Below are 20292 nucleotides of genomic sequence, written 5' to 3' on the forward strand. Positions count from 1 at the left end.
GATTAAATTTAAACTACAAACTTAATCTAATGGCCTGTGTTTTACTAAGCGATAACGTCACAAGTCTATCGCGTGTCTGAATGTGTCACAAAGGAATCAAAAGATCATTTCATTGCATTCGACGTGAAAAGCTAGGCACTTATAAAACATCTTAATATGTGACGTCACAATACACTCTAACGTATCTAAACGTGTGACGTCACAATCATACTCTGACATGTATTGACGTGAGACGTCACATACACACTCGCACATATCTTAACGTGTGATGTAACAAACAGACTTTGGCATGTCTTAATGTGTGACGTCATAATCACACGCTGGCATGTTCGAACACAACACGTCACAATCGCACGTTCTGATCTTATGTGCGATATTATGCATAGCAGGTGCTGTCACTTGTATCATAAAAACATGGCTGTTAGCCTGTTAGTAAACACGAGCGCAGATTCGGTTTACCGCCCATTGCTGGTACTAAACACGAGTCAGATTCGGTTTACCGCCCATTGCTGGTACTAAACACGAGTACAGATTCGGTTTACCGTCCCATTGCTGGTACTAAACACGAGCACAGATTCGGTTTACCGCCCCATTGCTGGTACTAAACACGAGCACAGATTCGGTTTACCGCCCCATTGCTGGTACTAAACACGAGCACAGATTCGGTTTACCACCCTATTGCTGGTACTAAACACGAGTACAGATTCGGTTTACCGCCCAATTGCTGGTACTAAACACGAGCACAGATTCGGTTTACCGCCCCATTGCTGGTACTAAACACGAGCACAGATTCGGTTTACCGCCCCATTGGTGGTAGTATACACGAGCACAGATGGTCGGTATGTTATCATTACACAGATTGCCATCTGTTGATAGCCTCAATCATTTAGCAAACACAGCACCCCTTCATCAACAAGCCACCATCATTCGTCATTTCTCGATACAGAACGCTACATCAACATAACGCCAACTCAACAGTAGAATTAAATGGTGTTACGAACATCAGCGCCCCTAATGTTATCCTAATTCCTAAGAAATAATGAAATCCATAATTGACACATATTACTCGCCATACCCACTCGGTAGTGGGTTAGAAGCAAATCATACAATGAATGGATATTAGTACACAGCAGAGTATAATTGGATTGAGTTTGACATTTTAATGAAAATCAGTCAAAAAATTAATTATTTACCTTAATTTTAGTCACCTAAAAGTATTTGTAATAGGAATTAATCGACAGGGTTAATAAGTTATGCCTATGTATACCCACAATTTGCTGGTTGGGGCGAGTGCGTCTCCAACGGCTTCGGTTAATTGGGCGTTGGAGGGGCACTATAACGATGACTTCTAGTGTATTCCACTACATGACGAATCGCTATCTTTCGCCTTCATTGTCGGTGTTTTTCGGTCTCTTCTATTAAGAGAACATTAAAGAAACCAATATTTGGAATTCACTTTCTTTTCTTTCTGTCCTTTCTTGCTGTGCTTCGTTTCCCTTCCCTTTGTATCTTCTTTGTCTCATATGACCCTGGCTGTCGGTGTCTCCTCGACACCCGTCCTCATATGGTCCTGACTGTTGGTGTTGCCTTGACAACCGACCTCATAGGGCTAGGGCACTGGCTGTCGGTGTCTCCTTGACACCCGTCCTACCCTGGTTGTCGGTGTCTCCTTGACACCCGTCCTCATATGACCATGGCTGTTGTTGTTGCCTTGACACCCGTCCTCAAATGACCCTGGCTGTCGGTGTCTCCTCGACATTCGTCCTCATATGACCCTGACTGTTTGCTTTGACACCCGTCCGCATAGAAACCCTTCCTCTTATGACTCTGGCTTTTGCAAGGACGTAAAGTAAACAAAATTCCCCAAAAGAGCTGTCCGCAAATATTCCTACTGTAGCGGAACTTTGGACAGATCGCTTGCTTAGAATGGCAACCTGCCGTCTATAAAAAGTGTATGTAAGTGTGAGTGTGTGATTTAAAATTTTGCATTTTTAGATTTAACGGGGAAAAGATCTTTATTAAGGAACTTTCTTTAAATTATGTAATACTCTCTACAGAGAATTATATGTTCCGGAATAGTTCAGCATTATTGGTGAAACCGTGGCCTAATGTGTAAACCGGTCCACGGAGCTATCTTTGTATCTCCGATAAGTGTTCGAGGTTTGTGTTATTGTGTTCCTACACACATAAACAACTGACAAACCACAACACTTTCCATTTGGCTGTTAATATTTACACAGACAACAATTCATTACAACTCGCCAACCACGCGGCTAGCAAGCCTCTGTATGAGGGTCATGGGCGCGTGTTTACTGAAAGGCAGGTTTTCGTTACACGCGTGCAAAGTTCTGAGAAAGGACAATTTCGTTTTTATCAGAGAGTGAAAATTGTGTTTTAATTTGTGATGTTTAAGTCACTGTTTAATGTCAAATTTTGTAAAGATTTACAATCATACACCAACTCGTCTGTAGCATAAAGCAATGCAGTTTTGAATATAGTCGAGGTTTGTCTCGATTGTAACACGGACAACAACTAAATGGCGGATACAAGTCTCAACCCTCTGCGGTATTGTCATGTCAGAGGCAAATAAATTATCTTTAAAGTTAACTACAAAAGTCCTTCTGACCTCAGTTTTTGTCTGATTGAAAGAAATTTAGTAAAAGGAGTGCATGGCATTTTTGAAAGATGTGAAGCCACTCTCAACACATCATATAATGAAACGAACATTTTTAGGAGAAATTACTTTTCGTTGTGGGTTTAGTGTTAGACGTATTGGGTTGTTGTTTTATTTTTGTTTTTGTTTTTGTTTTTGTTTTTTGGTGTTTTTTTTTGGGGGGGGGGGGGGGGGGGGGTTAAGTTATTTACTTGGGTGATTTTGTTTTGTTTGGCACATGTTCAAAATTGTCTGAAAATAATCTTGAGTCAAACTGCGACCCAACATATATCTGCGATGTACTTTATGTGATCTAGTACGCGTTTTCCCCCACTTAAAGACTCACTTTAAATAACTTTCATTGTGACTTTGATGTATATGGAATAATCCGAAGAATACCAACGACAATGTGTGTACGGGTTGATAACACATCAACTAAAATATCATCAAATGTTGACATCCGCTGTAAAATAATATCCCTCAATGAAATACCATCGTTGCCGACCCTTTCCGACAGATCTATACAAAATTGTTGCACACTTATAGAAAATTGTCTCCTCTTTCAGTTCATGATATTGGTACCATTTTCTGCTGTTTAATTTTCAAATTATCAACATTTTGTAACTGAATTTCCTTCTTTGATCCTACCGAAATGGCGTCACAAAATGTTGATCGCTAATAAAACAATAATTTCTCAGAAAATAGAAAACAGAAAACGATGTCAATATTCAGAGCTGACAAAGAGCGACAACTTTCTACAATTGTTGTAAAACTTTGTACAAATCAGCAGAAAAAAAAATCACCTGTTCAATTTGGATTTTTTTGGGTGTTTTTGGTATTTTATAGATCTTTAAGATTATGGTGATATCGCCAATAATTCAAACTGTATAAGTGACATCACAACGGATATATCGTATAATGTTATTTATATTTATATATATATATATGTGTGTACTAGTGATGTCACTATAATGAATTGGTGTCACTGATTGAATTAGTGTATACATATGTATAACCAAATCTTCATTTTAATGAACTCGTTAAAAGTAAAACAGCGTCAGATATAACTATTGTTATTGTTTAGTTTTTACGATATTAATCTACAAATGTTTAGAATTTTCGTTAATGATTTTTTATTGTATTTTCAGAACCTCCAGAGGATTTCAGCAAAATGTATGGTAAAAATAACTGCAAGACAATTATTGTCCTAGTATTTTCCCTCAGTTTTATGTTCAACTTGCTGGCATACCTTACATACGATGCCAGTAGGGCACATTTGCCATTCCAGGAACACGTCCTGCAGGACCACACCAGATTCATATTTTCCTCGGAAGGGCAACAGGCACGAAGTGAAAATCGACTTGTAAATTCGTTTGCACCTCTTGCAATCTCCGAAGAAAGAACTGTGAAAATAAGTGCTCAGCAGTTCTTAAAAGCGAGGTTAAAATCTCCCGAAGTTTTATCGAGAAAACTTCAAGAAGAAGATACTTCAAATGTTGACCAAGATAGTTCGAGTACAACCATTGGTAACATCACTAATATACATAATCCTCATAACTATGATTACGTCATCAATCAGCCAGGCCTATGTAAGGGAGATAACCCGTTAGATTTAATCATTATGGTCTGTACTGGTGTGTCAGCGTTTGTCAAAAGACAGGCGATTCGAAACACGTGGGGATTGTATTTGAAGGAACAAAAATCAGTGAAATTGATATTTTTTCTTGGAGTACAAAACGAGTCAAGTATTCAAAAGAAAGTGTTTAAAGAAAGCAATACTTACCATGACATTATACAGGAAAATTTTCGAGATTCATATAGAAATTTATCGCTAAAATCAGTTGGAGCACTCAAGTGGATGAAAGACTATTGCAACGTAGCAAAATTTGGACTAAAAGTTGATGATGATATTTTTGTTAATATTCCTAATCTTATGGACACACTGTCCAAAGTGACTCATCCTCGTATTATCATTGGACATCTCTTTGTCGGCGCGCGTCCAATCAAGAACAGACATTCTAAATGGCACACGACGAAGGACCAGTTTCCGGGGGACGTGTACCCGCCATATGTCTCCGGAACCTGTTACATCGTCTCAAAACAAGCTGCAATAGACATCTACCGCGTTTCATTAAAAACAAAATTATTTTGGTTGGAAGATATTTATATCACAGGAATTTGTGCAGAAAAGGCTAAAATAAAACTTGTTCACGAGTCTGAGATAACGTTTATGAGGCGTGACGCAACTGGTTGTGCTTTTGAACGTGCTCTAACAGGGCATGAAGTGAAACCGAAAGAAATGTTCAAAATTTACAACGAACTACGGAAACCGGACCTTAAGTGTAGTCTCAATGATTCATATACAGAACCAACAAACTTCAGTACTAATTTGTCTAAATAGGTCAATTTAACCTTCAATAATCATACATATCATAGATGCGAAATGGGGGTGTGAAGAAAAGGAAGAAGGACACACCTCTTTACACTAACCACAGGCTTCTTCTTCTTATTAGTATTTATAGAAAAATATATATAAGCACCTACCCTTACTGATATACATGTATTAGGTGTAGGGGCTAATATTTTTTTCTTGTAATACTAACCAGAAACAGACACCTGTGCTAACTCACGCACGTGTCTAAGGAGAAGAATTAAAATTACATTTTTACACCTGTGCACTGTATATAGATGTATTACATTGTATAGTATTACAATGTTTATGTACAATGTATTATGAATTCCACTTTTATAAATGTTTATATGTATTCAAGGTTAAACCTATTGGTTTCATTTTGGTTAGTTTAGGAAATCATAAATCCAATTGAGCACGAGGTAAGTTACGTAAACGCTTAGCAATGTATTGAGTAAGTACTACAATAGTTTCTTTTAACAATAACAGCGTTCAAAAAGTCTGATATAAACATTTACATTGTGTGATCAACGGTCAAAATTAGTTTGACGTCAAGTTCAAAAGCTGTTGACAGATAGTTAACCCCGCCCACTTTCTTCGTTACAACAAAGAAGAAAAAATCCCACATTCCAATTATCTACATTAAATCGCAATATTTTATTTATTACATGTTGTTCATGAAATAATAATTTCATATTGATATGAAAAATAAGCATGGCGTTTGTTACTTAACACTGACACGTGGTTTATGGACAGAACTTGAACTGGGCCACGTTCTACAATCACGTTGCTGAAAAATATATGTATATTACAATCCACTGTATATATATATTATATATATATCACATGGATGACAGTGTATGAATTACACTCTAATGAATTGTATATATGTTACATATAATCAAGAAAATTGGATTATTACCAATGATGGAGATATTTCGAAAAAAAATCTAACGGTTCTTCTCCTTTTTTACTGGAAATACGCAATAGCCCTCTTGCAGGAAAGGGGAAGTAACTCTGATATATCAGAATGCGACTTTGACTAAATGCACTGTACGGGTATACCCTGGTTGGAGTATGTCTGCATGTATCAAAATTCTATTTCGTCAACACCATTCAATGTTCCGGTACACAGGCAATATTCCTTCACGTGAAATTTTTCACGTGAAATTCATGTGAAATTCACGTGAAGGAATATTGCCTGTGTATGTAAAGTGCTGAGTCGTGATTAAAATAGCATAATACACGCATAGAACAATCATGTAATCGACATCTAGCTGTTGTCCATTTCTTTTTAAGTGCTGTGTAATATAAACATGTATATATTATAGAATTTCAATGATTAACATGCTAAACATATCATAATCAGAATAAATATGATCACATTATAATACATAATTATCTCGGTCAAGGTCATATCTGATTTCCCCTTGACGTTGTTTCTGCGATGACATCATTGTGTTTTTAAAACTAAAAATTAATTAATGCATATTTGTTGTAAATTAATGTTTAGATAAATGAATAACTTTTATTTCATTTCTTTATTTAGAATGCAGAAACGTTTGTACAATTTCAAATTTCAACTCTATCGTAATGTCTATTTTTAGTTGTGACCTTGACCCGTATGTGAATGTAACGCACAAATTGCTTTTTTTGCGTCCTGTCACGTGTGGATGGTATTTCTTTTGTATTTTTAATTATTTCAGTTTAAACATGTGTCTTCAATTTTATACCATGTTTTGTTACGTTTGCGTCTCTGATAACAATATCTGTAACATTACGAATACTGTAATAATACATATATACAGTATATGGGCCCTGTGATAGGGAATCCGTGCCAATCTCTATGGTTACATGTCTATGTGTGTCAATTTAAAGTGGTCGTGGCATCAATTTCTATCTCCTGTATGACTGATCTGGTGAATGAGAATTCTAGCTTTGACCATAAGAAAAAAATATCTTTAGTCCCAATGGACTAGTCTAGGGTAAATCGACATTTTAACAGGCGATTGTTGTGTTGGATTCACAGGGACTTGACACAAATGTCCAACCCGCGGTCCCTATACATGGACTATATGTGTGTACTGCGAAGCTAGGATTTCGTGCCTAGTCTCCGTGCTGGCCCTTTTAGGTCAGATGACCTATAGCTATCTTGTTTTGTCCGTCGTTGTACGCCGTTCTGGAACATTCTGCTGTCGAGATAGACGCCATGACCGCCATCTCGAAAACACATTTTATGCTTCTTCAGTTCCATTGGCGCCATTGAGCTAAAAATGGTGGGCATGTTAGGAAAAGCAAGCCGATACAGTGTTATTGTTCGGCTTCGTCAAAAGTTGTATATAGCAACCACGGCGGCCATATTGTAACTTGATTGGCAATCATGGTTATTCCTGAACAACATCTATTTCAATCTTCTACTCAAGTTCCACATGTGCGATTCAGCTTAAGCGTGACTGAAATAATCCTGAGATAGTCCTAATAGTTATCTTTTTTTTTTAGGTCGGTTCGAAATCCAAGATGGCGCTATCTTGAAAAACACGTTTTAAACTTCTTCTTAAGTTCCACCTGTTTGATTTAGATTAAATGATCCAAAGATGGTCCGAAATCCAATCCAAGATCAAATCCTGGATTTAATTGATACTTGCCAGGAGTGATCTCGAGATGTATCTAACCAAGTGTTGATAATTTCTGGGTTGATTCGAAATCCAAGATGGCCGCTATGGCTGCCATTTTGAAAATGATATTTTGATAAAATCTTCAGCAGTTCCTCCAGTTAATTAAACTTAATTGAAAGTTACCAGGGATGATACTGAGCTCTTCCTGATCAAGTGTGGTTATTTTCCCACATGGAATCCCATTTTTTCACTGTATCACTATACTGCTAGTGTATATAACTATACTATTGTTAGGGTCTTTGTAATCAGGTGACCGTGAAGCCCCATGGGCCTCTTGTTGGTAAAATTTTGCTACCTTGAACACATCTAAATTCTATGCTAATCAAGGATGACCTAATTCTTGACCTCGATCCTAATACGGAATGGTCTATTGTCTGGAAATGCAGATTTAACGTGTGTGTGTCGTGCGCGCGCTCATTGTGTGCGCAACAGTGTATAATTGAGTGGATGGTATTATGCAAAAGTCTTGTTGATTTCTCTGTTGATTTTTATACTGATAAATGTATCTGTGATAATTTTAATTAATAAAAATGATTAAATGAATCCAGCTTTATTTTTTAATTGTCGCCTGGTTCTACAATGTTCATCAAGATGCAGCTACTGGTCGAGGGGAGACAACTCCTGTATATACACACAGTATCAAACTAATAATGAGAGAAATATACAGAGATAAAAAAAGAAAATTGTCTGGTTTACTACGGGAAATAAAAGATAGGTTACAGCATGTAATAATGGTGTAATTGAAAGATAGGAAACCACTCTGTCACCTGTGAAAATGTCATCCATATACGTTTAGGACCCTCGTCAAACATGTCTTCATGAGTCACACTCCTCTTCATGAGACACACTCCTCTTCATGAGTCACACTCCTCTTCATGAGACACACTCCTCTTCACGAGACACACTCCTCTTCATGAGTCACACTCCTCTTCATGAGACACACTCCTCTTCATGAGACATACTCCTCTTCATGAGTCACACTCCTCTTCATGAGTCACACTTCTCTTCATGAGACACACTCCTCTTCATGAGTCACACTCCTCTTCACTAGTCACACTCCTCTTCAATAGTCACACTCCTCTTCATGAGTCACACTCCTCTTCACTAGTCACACTCCTCTTCATGAGTCACACTCCTCTTCATGAGTCACACTCCTCTTCAATAGTCACACTCCTCTTCATGAGACACACTCCTCTTCATGAGTCACACTCCTCTTCATGAGTCACACTTCTCTTCATGAGACACACTCCTCTTCATGCATGAGACACACTCCTCTTCATGAGTCACACTCCTCTTCATGAGACACACTCCTCTTCATGAGTCACACTTCTCTTCATGAGACACACTCCTCTTCATGCATGAGACACACTCCTCTTCATGAGTCACACTCCTCTTCATGAGTTAGACCCCTCTTCATGAGTCACACTCCATTTCATGAGTCACACTCCTCTTCATGAGACACACTCCTCTTCATGAGACACACTCCTCTTCATGAGTCACACTCCTCTTCATGAGACACACTCCTCTTCATGAGACACACTCCATTTCATGAGTCACACTCCTCTTCACGAGTCACACTCCTCTTCATGAGTCACACTTCTCTTCATGAGTCACACTTCTCTTCATGAGACACACTCCTCTTCATGAGTCACACTCCTCTTCATGAGTTACACTCCTCTTCATGAGTCACACTCCTCTTCAGAGTCACACTCCTCTTCATGAGTCACACTCCTCTTCATGAGACACACTCCTCTTCATGAGACACACTCCTCTTCATGAGTCACACTCTTCATGAGTCACACTCCTCTTCATGAGTCACACTCCTCTTCACGAGTCACACTCCTCTTCACGAGTCACACTCCTCTTCATGAGTCACACTCCTCTTCATGAGTCACACTCCTCTTCATGAGACACACTCCTCTTCATGAGACACACTCCATTTCATGAGACACACTCCTCTTCACTAGTCACACTCCTCTTCACTAGTCACACTCCTCTTCATGAGTCACACTTCTCTTCAGAGTCACACTCCATTTCATGAGTCACACTCCTCTTCATGAGTCACACTCCTCTTCCTGAGACACACTCCTCTTCAGAGTCACACTCCTCTTCACTAGTCACACTCCTCTTCATGAGTCACACTTCTCTTCATGAGACACACTCCTCTTCATGAGTCACTCTCCTCTTCATGAGTCACACACCTCTTTAGGACTCACACTCCTATAAATGGGATTACGGAAGGAGTAGATGTTTTTTTATGACCCTGGATTTTCTTGTATTCATTTGACACCTGTCCTCATATGACCCTGGTTGTTGGTGTTCAATTTGACATCTGTCCTCATATGACCCTGGTTGTTGGTGTTCAATTTGACATCTGTCCTCATATGACCCTGGCTGTTGGTGTTCAACTTGACACCTGTCCTCATATGGTCCTAGCGTTTGGTGTACAACTTGACACGTGTCCTAATATGGTCCTAGCGTTTGTTGTTCAACTTGACACCTGTCCTCATGTGACCATTGAGTTTGGTGTTCAACTTGTCAACCGTCTTCATATGACCCAGGCTGTTGGTGTTCAACTTGACATCTGTCCTCATATGACCCAGGCTGTTGGCGTCTCCTTGACACCTGTCCTCCTATGACCCTGACTGTTGGTGTCCCCTAGACAGCTGTCCTCCTATGACCCTGACTGTTGGTGTCCCCTAGACACCCGTCCTCATATGACCCTGACTGTTGGTGTCCCCTATACAGCCGTCCTCATATGACCCTGACTGTTGGTGTCCCTTAGACAGCCGTCCTCCTATGACCCTGACTGTTGGTGTCACCTAGACACCCGTCCTCATATGACCCTGACTGTTGGTGTCCCCTAGACACCCGTCCTCATTTGACCCCGACTGTTGGTGTCCCTAGACACCCGTCCTCATATGACCCTAACTGTTGGTGTCCCCTAGACACCCGTACTCATGTGACCCTGGCTGTTGGTGTCCCCTAGACACCCGTACTCATGTGACCCTGGCTGTTGGTGTCTCTTTGACACCCGTCCTCATATGACCTTGACTGTTTATGTTCACCTTAACACACATCCTAATAAGACATTGACTGTTGTAGTCTCCTGGACACTATTGCATCGCATTTCGCGGGGAACAAAGAAAGATGTCCGTTCGCGTGAGACTGTATATTTTGTTAACGTTCTGTATTCCACATTTGTTGGTGGATTATATTTTATTGTACAAGCGTATCAGAGACGTTTAAAGAGGTTCCCTATACGTCCCTGGGCATTTATAGGTGATGTGTTTCTTAGGTTCGAAAGGGAGCGCTGATTATTTTAATTGGAGTTACTGCCCTTGGCATATTCATCCTTCGTTGACCAAGTCAAACACAGGTTATCAGCACAGTGCTTATATAGCATTCTGGTCGACTTTATAGCACTTCTTACAACTCCATTGGCCTACTATACATCTTAACGCCACATGTAAACAAAATATACTTACTTCTAGAATGGACTGACAAATGTTTGTAAAAAAAAATCTTCTGATGTCATATAGCATTGCATTGAGCTGGTGATAAGCAGTATCAAATTGTATTGTTCACAGTATGTATAGGACATTGTATTACTGTCACATCCGTACCTTCTTATTTACAATACCATCACAGACAGGGGACACTTGGGTACGCAAATACCAATCTTGTCTAATTAAGAAAACCGTAAATATTGATACTTCGACAAAAATGAATAAAACCAGCTAGGATATTTTGATGAACTTTCTCTCTCGTTTACTTGAAATACAAACAGACAATATACGGTTCCTCTAAAAATTGTGCTATCCATTCTGCAAGGAATCAAGGATCGTCCACTGACACAGTGACGAGCCGTAAATATACAAGTCTCTGAAGAAAGTGAAATCGACATACGCATGCATAATTATATCATTTGTAACAGTTCAAAACAAAATCTCTAAACAAAGCAAAATAAATCAAAACTGGAACTTCCTGGGGAGCGTCCTGTCCTCGACTCTAGAGTGTTTTTCTTCATCTTCTTGAACGGATGCACCTAACGAGTGACTAGGGAGGAATGAGTATCCAGTATCCAGGGAGGTATTTTTCACGCCCATGAATTCGTTAATGAAGATTTTTTGATAAAATTTTTTTCTGTAGTGTACATATCATCCCATTATCTAACACTATGCGAAATCTCACTTCGATCGGTCCAGATAAGTATGTTAAAGAAAACAGCATAAAAAAATCAATTAACGAATTCCTGGGCGTGTGAAATGTCCCTTGACACTCCCTGGATACCCCTGGTCACTCATTAGGTACACCGTCTTGAACAGTAACACTGGCACGGAAGTCACGCAATGCCATGTACGTATCTGTGAAAAAACAAGTTCATGACCGAACCAGAGACGTGAGATGCCATATAGATATATACATCATTAAACATATGAAAATTCTCAACGTTTTCAGGGAAAGCAATAATGAGATTCAAGGTACGTTGTATGATAGAAATACTTGTGTAACAAATTAACAAAGCAAAACAAAATAATATGATAAAAAATAGTACCGAATTCATGCACATAGTTGTTTGAGTTAATTAAAAATTAGCATAAAAAAATATTAGAATACCATGTTCCACCCGGACACAGAAAATTTGTTTTGGGCTCATATTTCTGCTAAAGGATGGAAACATTAAAGTATTGAATGTCTAGTGTAACCAGAGACATATATACAGAGAGATTAGTAACATCGCTATTTCCCCGTACACATAGTGGCTCCCTTTATTCGTGACCACTCAAGCATATCCCTTATCGAGAGCGTCCTGTCTCCTATCAAACACACGCGAGCGCAGGTAAATCGGGCTATGCGCATGTGTGTATCGTAGTATTGGAACTTATTCGACATGTTCTGGTTAATCCGCCATTACGTCAGACCAAAACATCGTCAATTTTAAACGCACACAAAAAGCACATCGTTTTACTTAGGCCACTACAAAAGTTACCACATTAACCAAAAACTATCATACTTATGGGATATAGTCTTATTGATCATGCACATTGTTGCCATTTATCCGTATTTTCTAAAATCCTTTGGGTCCTATTCGACATGTCCAAGTTTGTAAATAGCCGCCATTACGTCAGACCAAAACATCGTCAATTTTAAACGCACACAAAAAGCACATCGTTTTATTTTGGCCACTACAAAACTTACCACATTAACCAAAAACTATCAAACTTATGGGATATAGTCTTATTGATCATGCATATTGTTGTCATTTATCCGTATTTTCGAAAATCCATTGGGTCCTATTCGACATGTCCAAGTTTGTAATTAAGCCGCCATTACGTCAGACCAAAACATCGTCAATTTTAAACGCACACAAAAAGCACATCGTTCTATTTAGGCCACTACAAAAGTTACCACATTAACCAAAAACTATCATACTTATGGGATATAGTCTTATTGATCATGCACATTGTTGCCATTTATCCGTATTTTCTATAATCCATTGGGTCCTATTCGACATGTCCAAGTTTTGTAATTAAGCAGCCATTACGTCCGACCAAAACATCGTCAATTTTAAACGCACACAAAAAGCACATTGTTTTATCTAGGCCACTACAAAAGTTACCACATTAACCAAAAACTATCATACTTATGGAATGTGGTCTTGATTATCATGCACATTGTTGTCATTTATCCGTATTCTCGAAAACCCCATAGGGACTTTTCGAAAATTGGAGATTCCCGCCGATCTTTCCTGCGTTGTGCTTGACTTTCATACTCAAAATACAAACACTTGGACAGCAAATTGTGATATATTTCATATTGATGACACTTCTGCACTTTGATATTAATAAAATTAAAGCACATAATTGGATCTTGGTGATGATTTCAAATAGAAATTATCGATAATTATGTGTCTGGGTTTCAAGTTTCTCCAATATGGCGTCTAGTGAAGACTGAACCTAGCGACCGCAAAGGATTGTGGGAAGGTCAGGGGCCACTATGTAAACACAAGGGCAAATAGAGAGCTACCAATCTCTCTGTATATATGTCTCTGGTGTAACACTAGAAATATCTTTAGTTAAATTTAAATGTATCATTGCACTTGAAAGATTCAATTTCTTAAAAAAAAAAGAAAAACATATTCCATCCGAACACAGGAAATTTGTTTTGGGCTCATATTTCAACAAGGAAGGATGGAAACATTAATTGCAAATTCATAATATATATTCGCCCCTGTTCTCAATGCCATTTTACCGTGAGTTACTCCCCTTTCTGTGGAAATCTTCTTTTTCTTGGTGACGTTGTGTCATATGATAATACATGGCAGCATTGATTGTCGATATTGTTTCATAAATTATGGCGATTTATGCGAGACTGTAGTGGAGCAAAGATAGCAGGTAAGGTCACACCAATGACAGCTGTGTTTGATTACAAAAGGAATTCAAAATTGCATCCAAACGTCAGTGGACTAAATGCGAGTTTCGAAGACGCTGTTTCTAACGAGACAGTGGAATCATACAGTAGGCATAAAAGACCGGCATGTTGAAACGTTGACAGTGGCCAAAGGCCTTAGGCCAGACTTTAAACGTGTCGTTCGTCGTAGACATATCACACGTCCCAAGAAATGATTTTGTTCGCTTTACACACAGTTTATTTTCAGTTGTTGTCAGTGGATTAATTATATTTGTGACAAAAGATTTATAATTACCGAGTATTGTACATGTATTGCAGTTTTGCCTTGAAACATGATCTTTACTGTACATATAATTATCTTATTTCTAGTAAGTAGCAAATGTGCATACAGATATATGTATCATAGCTCTTGAAAGATTCTATTTCTTTTAAAACTAAAAGAATAATACATTCCATATTAATTGAAATTTGTTTTTGTCTCGTATTTCAACTAAAAAAGGATGGAAACCGTTAATTATAAATGTATAATCATGTAGATATATAGGATTGTTTCTAGTGTTTATTTTCTTTATTAGTTTTCAAATGATCTTGCATCTTTCAAGTCTTAAATTTCTACAAAAACATTTTTTTGGCCTCATCGATATGTGAGAAATAAATTCACAATAATTATAAATTTTACAAAATTAAAATTTGATTTTCATTTTAACTCTGTATACAGAGTTAAATAAAATTGAATATTAATTTTTTGTCAGATTTGGATACAAACTCCTGATTTATCATTGATACTTGTTATAAACAGATCTGTTATTCATCAGTTACAATTGTAAATCAACTGAACACTAGCAGTAGTCAATTTATAGATATAATTGGGGAAAAAAGAAGAAAAAACAAGAAAAGTCTGGATCTGTAGTTAGAGAAAAAGAATTGCACTCATATGAACCAATAAATTTAAATGTTGATTTTACAGCATCAGGCTGTCCACTGAATCCTTAGAGAAAGTTACACTTATTGGTAGACCTGTAAAGGAGAAGAAACTTGGACCAGACTGAGTGAGACGGACACAACTGTTAAAGATGGGGTCCATGTTCCGTAGTGAGGAAATGACGCTATGTCAACTGTTCCTCCAGTCCGAGGCTTCGTATGCGTGTGTGTCGGAGCTTGGTGAGCTGGGACTAGTCCAGTTCAGAGATGTGAGTTAACAATAATGTAGTACTGTGTTTTTACCAAAGTATTTTGAAAATATCAAATTCTTGATGATATAATTCTAGAGAAAATGAATTACAAATGTATATATATATATAAAAAAAAAATCATGACGTCAATGTAAAATTTTTGGCTATTGGAAATGATTTCATGGTACCATGTACCAAATATGTTTGAAACCCAATTTAGATGAAATCTTTAGCTACATTTCTGTATTTTTTAAAACCTGGGACTAATTTGATTTAATATTAGTTTTTGCAGAGTCTGTTTCCAAATAAATGTTTTAGTGATTGATGAATACTTATCAAAATAACTGCAATTTTTTTTTTTTTGTATTTGTTTTATTTTTTCAGAGATTTTCATACAGTGTAAAGTACATAGTATACAATTGTATTCAGAATAATCATTATTACAGCACCATAGAACTGTAGATGATCCAACACAAATACATACATCTTAATCCACATTCATAGAATCATTAACTTTTGATAAATTTTAACTGCAAATTTAATATTTTGCTATAGTGGTATAAATTTGTATGTCTATTAGTGTGTTGACTGCGCGTGCTTATTAATTTGTCACGTGGTATTTTTCAGTTGAATCCAGATGTAAATGCTTTTCAACGAAAGTTTGTGAATGAAGTAAGACGCTGTGATGAAATGGAAAGGAAGCTTAGTAAGTTAACACAATGCATTGTAAAGAACCACTGTTAGTTTAAAGATTGATGCATTGAAATAAAAAAGGTTATAAAATATTTCTGATGATATGAGGAAAAGTGGGGTGAAACCAGTCATTAATAGTGCTGAAAAAAGGGGCATAACATGTACACTTTGTTATGTCGGACAATACATTTTTGATTTCCATGTTAACTTTCAGAATTTTGTTGCAAAAATTGATTTCAAATGAAAAAAAACCCCCTGTTATACAGTATTTCCATAGTTTTAAACTGATATGATGTAAAATGATTTTGTTACTTTCAGGATTTTTGGAGAAAGAAATTAAGAAAGACGGTATTCCAATGTTGGATACGGGTGATAATCCAGATGCCCCTGCACCACGAGAGATGATCGACTTAGAGGTAAGACCTCGTCTAATGTGTTGGAGTCATCTTTTTCAGTTTTTAGTATTTGAAAATATATCAGCAAATGTCTAAACAAGTAAATTCAAATGATACATGTATATATATATCATATAAGTAATACATACCATCAATACAATTTAAAGATTTCACAGGAACTGAATTATCATGTTCAAACAATTAGTTGAGGGTCACCAACCTGTAGTAATCAAATTAATGAAAGGTTCTTAAAGGTTAAAGGTCATTCTTTAAGGAGGTCCAAAATAAATGATGAAAGGGTGTTTTCAAGGGCCATCAAGGAAAAATGAGTTGAAATATATTGATTGTTATCACATAGCATGAATTACAATGATGGTTAATATTGGTTGAATTTTTAATCAAAACGAAATCCAAATGACTATTCTGTATTCATTTATTGATATAAATTTAATCCATTTTGGGTGATATTCAGGCTACCTTTGAGAAGTTGGAGAATGAAATGAAAGAAGTCAATGCTAACTCAGAGGCCCTGAAGCGGAATTTTTTAGAACTCACTGAACTCAAGCACATCCTTCGCAAAACACAGACGTTCTTTGATGAGGTAAGTACATATCTGTCCTACATCATCAAATTTGATTTCGATCAGTTTGTCGGGAACGTCAGCTTAAATTAAGAATTTTCCCCATTTCCTGCTTCATTTGAAATCATTATCAGAATCCATCAGCTTTCATTAGCCAATGGTCACCATTATTATATTTAAGTCTCCGTTTGGTCCTAACTGTGCTTGTTCAGTTGTGTAACTGTTCAGAAAAACAAAATGGTCGACAGGCAGCCATCTTGGAATTTGATTGTTAAAATTTGTTCCCTTGGTCCTTAGTTACATATTCAGATTTTAGACTGACCAGATGAAAAAATGGCTGATATGTGACTATCTAAGACTGACCACATACAAATTATTATTCGACCATCTTAGTCTTTGATAGGTGAAGATTTTTATATGTATTTCATGGATTTGCTTAAGTAATTCATAGATCTTTCTAAAAAAATAACTCCAAAATTTCATCTGTAGATTCCAGATTGTCCATATACAATTATGTAAAACTTTTGGACTTAGCAGTACGAATATTTTTTTCATCAGTTTAGAGAAAAGTAGAGAACAAATCAAGCTTACCTATAGAACAAATTAAATCGTAGAAAGGTGGGAGCCAAAATCCTTTTAGGACCTCTTGTTTTGATAAATAACATGTCAATTATTTGTAAAAATTTTAAGCTGATACGGAATAACTGAATTATGAATCTTTAACTTGAATATTTATTTCTTGCAAGATGTAATGACTGTCAGTCATAGGGAAGATATGATGTAATAATTGTGGGTTGGGATTTTGTTTCTTTTTTCCTTGAGTAAATTTTTGTTAATCCCTTTAGCCTGTAGTATGAGGAATGTACTTGAATTCTTACAAATAATATATAGATATTTTTACAATGACTATTATTTAAAATTTCTGTTCAAAGGTTTTCAATTGAATTACTAAAATTTTCAATATGAAATTTGTAAATATAATATTTGTAATGTTATTTTCATTTAAAAACAAATGTGTTTATTTAATATTTCTTAATGAAAATCTTGATAGCTCATTATGTAAATGTAAACTTATAAATAATTTGCAAAATGTGTCAATTAATGACATTGTGGCAGTTGTTTGAACCACTCACAGTAAAAGTGCAAAGATATTTACAGTAGAATTCAAGTGCATTCAGCTTAAAATTTATCCATGTTCTAGTGTGTGTGCATGATTGGTTCGTTTTTCTGCAATATTGGCAGTTTATGTATTTTGTTGTGTATCTTAAGCTCATTATATCCTGTTTTATACAGGTACAAAAGGTGTACATATGTTTATATGTTCAAGCCAAAACATAAAAGATATAAATTTAAAACATAAACCAAATTATGATTGTTTTTTATTTTAGTTTCATTTAACCTGCCTTGTTTAAAAGGAAGGTTGGATTCAGAATGGTATCAAACTTTGTTGAACCTGTCAGATGTTTTTAATAAGAGTTAAAATCTACTGTTTATAAAATCTATTATGGGAATGCAATACTGATACAGATAAAAAAAATTCTTGAAATTTTCCTCAGATGAAAAAAGAAATTGTAATACAGTGGTGTACATGTGCAATACTGGTTTCCCAGTTATTACTTAAAATTGTTACATTCATCATTTACAACTTCCATCAGAAACTTAAGAAGTATAATTCTAAAATAAAATGTATTTATGCTAGTGTATTGTCTGGTTGAGTAGAGAACACACGTTGTGCATCAAAGGCTAGTTTTAGTTAGCATTTTGTGTCAGTTTTGTGTTAGATGATCTGCTTTAGATTTTCTGTGTAGATAGCAACGTGATGGAAGTTTGATTCAGTTCTAATTTTGCATGTGACTGTATTTTCATTGTCATTTATCGATGTCTACTCCATATTGTTCCTAACATTGTTTGATGCAGTGTACTGCACTTGAATTGGTGTTTTGCCAGTGTAGATTTGTCCCACACTAGTACTAAAGGGTGAGAGCCACACACTAGTACTAAAGAATGAGAGCCACACACTAGTACTAAAGGGTGAGAGCCACACACTAGTACTAAAGGGTGAGAGCCACACATTAGTACTAAAGGGTGAGAGCCACACATAAGGACTACAGGGTGGGAGCCACACATTATTACTAAAGGATGAGAGCCAAACATTAGTACTAAAAGGTGAGAGCCACACACTAGTACTAAAGGGTGAGAGCCACACATTAGTACTAAAGGGTGAGAGCCACACACTAGTACTAAAGGGTGAGAGCCACACATTAGTACTAAAGGGTGAGAGCCACACACTAGTACTAAAGGGTGAGAGCCACACATTATTACTAAAGGGTGAGAGCCACACACTAGTACTAAAGGTTGGGAGCCACACACTAGTACTAAAGGTTAGGAGCCACACACTAGTACTAAAGGTTAGGAGCCACACACTAGTACTAAAGAATGAGAGCCACACACTAGTACTAAAGGGTGAGAGCCACACACTAGTACTAAAGGGTGAGAGCCACACACTAGTACTAAAGGGTGAGAGCCACACATTAGTACTAAAGGTTGAGAGCCACACACTAGTACTAAAGGGTGAGAGCCACACTAGTACTAAAGGGTGGGAGCCACACATTAGTACTAAAGGGTGAGAGCCACACACTAGTACTAAAGGGTGGGAGCCACACACTAGTACTAAAGGGTGAGAGCCACACATTAGTACTAAAGGGTGAGAGCCACACACTAGTACTAAAGGGTGAGAGCCACACACTAGTACTAAAGGGTGAGAGCCACACACTAGTACTAAAGGGTGAGAGCCACACATTAGTACTAAAGGGTGAGAGCCACACACTAGTACTAAAGGGTGAGAGCCACACACTAGTACTAAAGGTTGGGATCCACACACTAGTACTAAAGGTTGGGAGCCACACACTAGTACTAAAGGTTGGGAGCCACACATTAGTACTAAAGGATGAGAGCCACACATTATTACTAAAGGATGAGAGCCACACATTATTACTAAAGGGTGAGAGCCAAACATTAGTACTAAAAGGTGAGAGCCACACACTAGTACTAAAGGATGGGAGCCACACACTAGTACTAAAGGGTGGGAGCCACACACTAGTACTAAAGGGTGGGAGCCACACACTAGTACTAAAGGGTGGGAGCCACACACTTGCTGGTAAAGAGCTATTACTTAGTGTCTGTTCCAGGTGACAAAGGAAGGAAACAAGGCTAAACCTGCCAAGGGTGAATACAAATGTACATGAATACAAAATCAACATTTCACTACCAAATATGGTGATATAGGAGAAAACCATATTT

At 37.2% G+C, this 20292-nt stretch overlaps 2 protein-coding genes across 5 annotated transcripts in view; both read left to right on the plus strand.

Annotated features, from left to right (window-relative positions):
- The window catches only part of LOC117322291 (beta-1,3-galactosyltransferase 1-like), a 32006-nt gene extending 23725 nt beyond the window's left edge, over nucleotides 1-8281 (plus strand). For both annotated transcript variants that reach the window (XM_033877110.1, XM_033877109.1), the window contains exon 2: nucleotides 3802-8281. In XM_033877110.1, coding sequence (XP_033733001.1) covers nucleotides 3825-5054 — 1230 coding nt within the window. In that variant the 5' untranslated portion in view covers nucleotides 3802-3824 and the 3' untranslated portion in view covers nucleotides 5055-8281. The remainder of the gene's footprint in view (nucleotides 1-3801) is intronic.
- A 5744-nt stretch (nucleotides 8282-14025) lies between these two features.
- Nucleotides 14026-20292, plus strand: part of LOC117322292 (V-type proton ATPase 116 kDa subunit a-like) — a 36130-nt gene continuing 29863 nt past the window's right edge. For all 3 annotated transcript variants that reach the window (XM_033877111.1, XM_033877113.1, XM_033877112.1), the window contains exons 1-5: nucleotides 14026-14136; nucleotides 15120-15342; nucleotides 15952-16030; nucleotides 16336-16433; nucleotides 16885-17013. In XM_033877111.1, the coding sequence (XP_033733002.1) occupies nucleotides 15226-15342; nucleotides 15952-16030; nucleotides 16336-16433; nucleotides 16885-17013 (423 nt within the window). In that variant the 5' untranslated portion in view covers nucleotides 14026-14136; nucleotides 15120-15225. The remainder of the gene's footprint in view (nucleotides 14137-15119; nucleotides 15343-15951; nucleotides 16031-16335; nucleotides 16434-16884; nucleotides 17014-20292) is intronic.

This window comes from Pecten maximus, chromosome 2 (assembly GCF_902652985.1).
Source record: "Pecten maximus chromosome 2, xPecMax1.1, whole genome shotgun sequence".
NCBI classification, from domain to species: domain Eukaryota; kingdom Metazoa; phylum Mollusca; class Bivalvia; order Pectinida; family Pectinidae; genus Pecten; species Pecten maximus.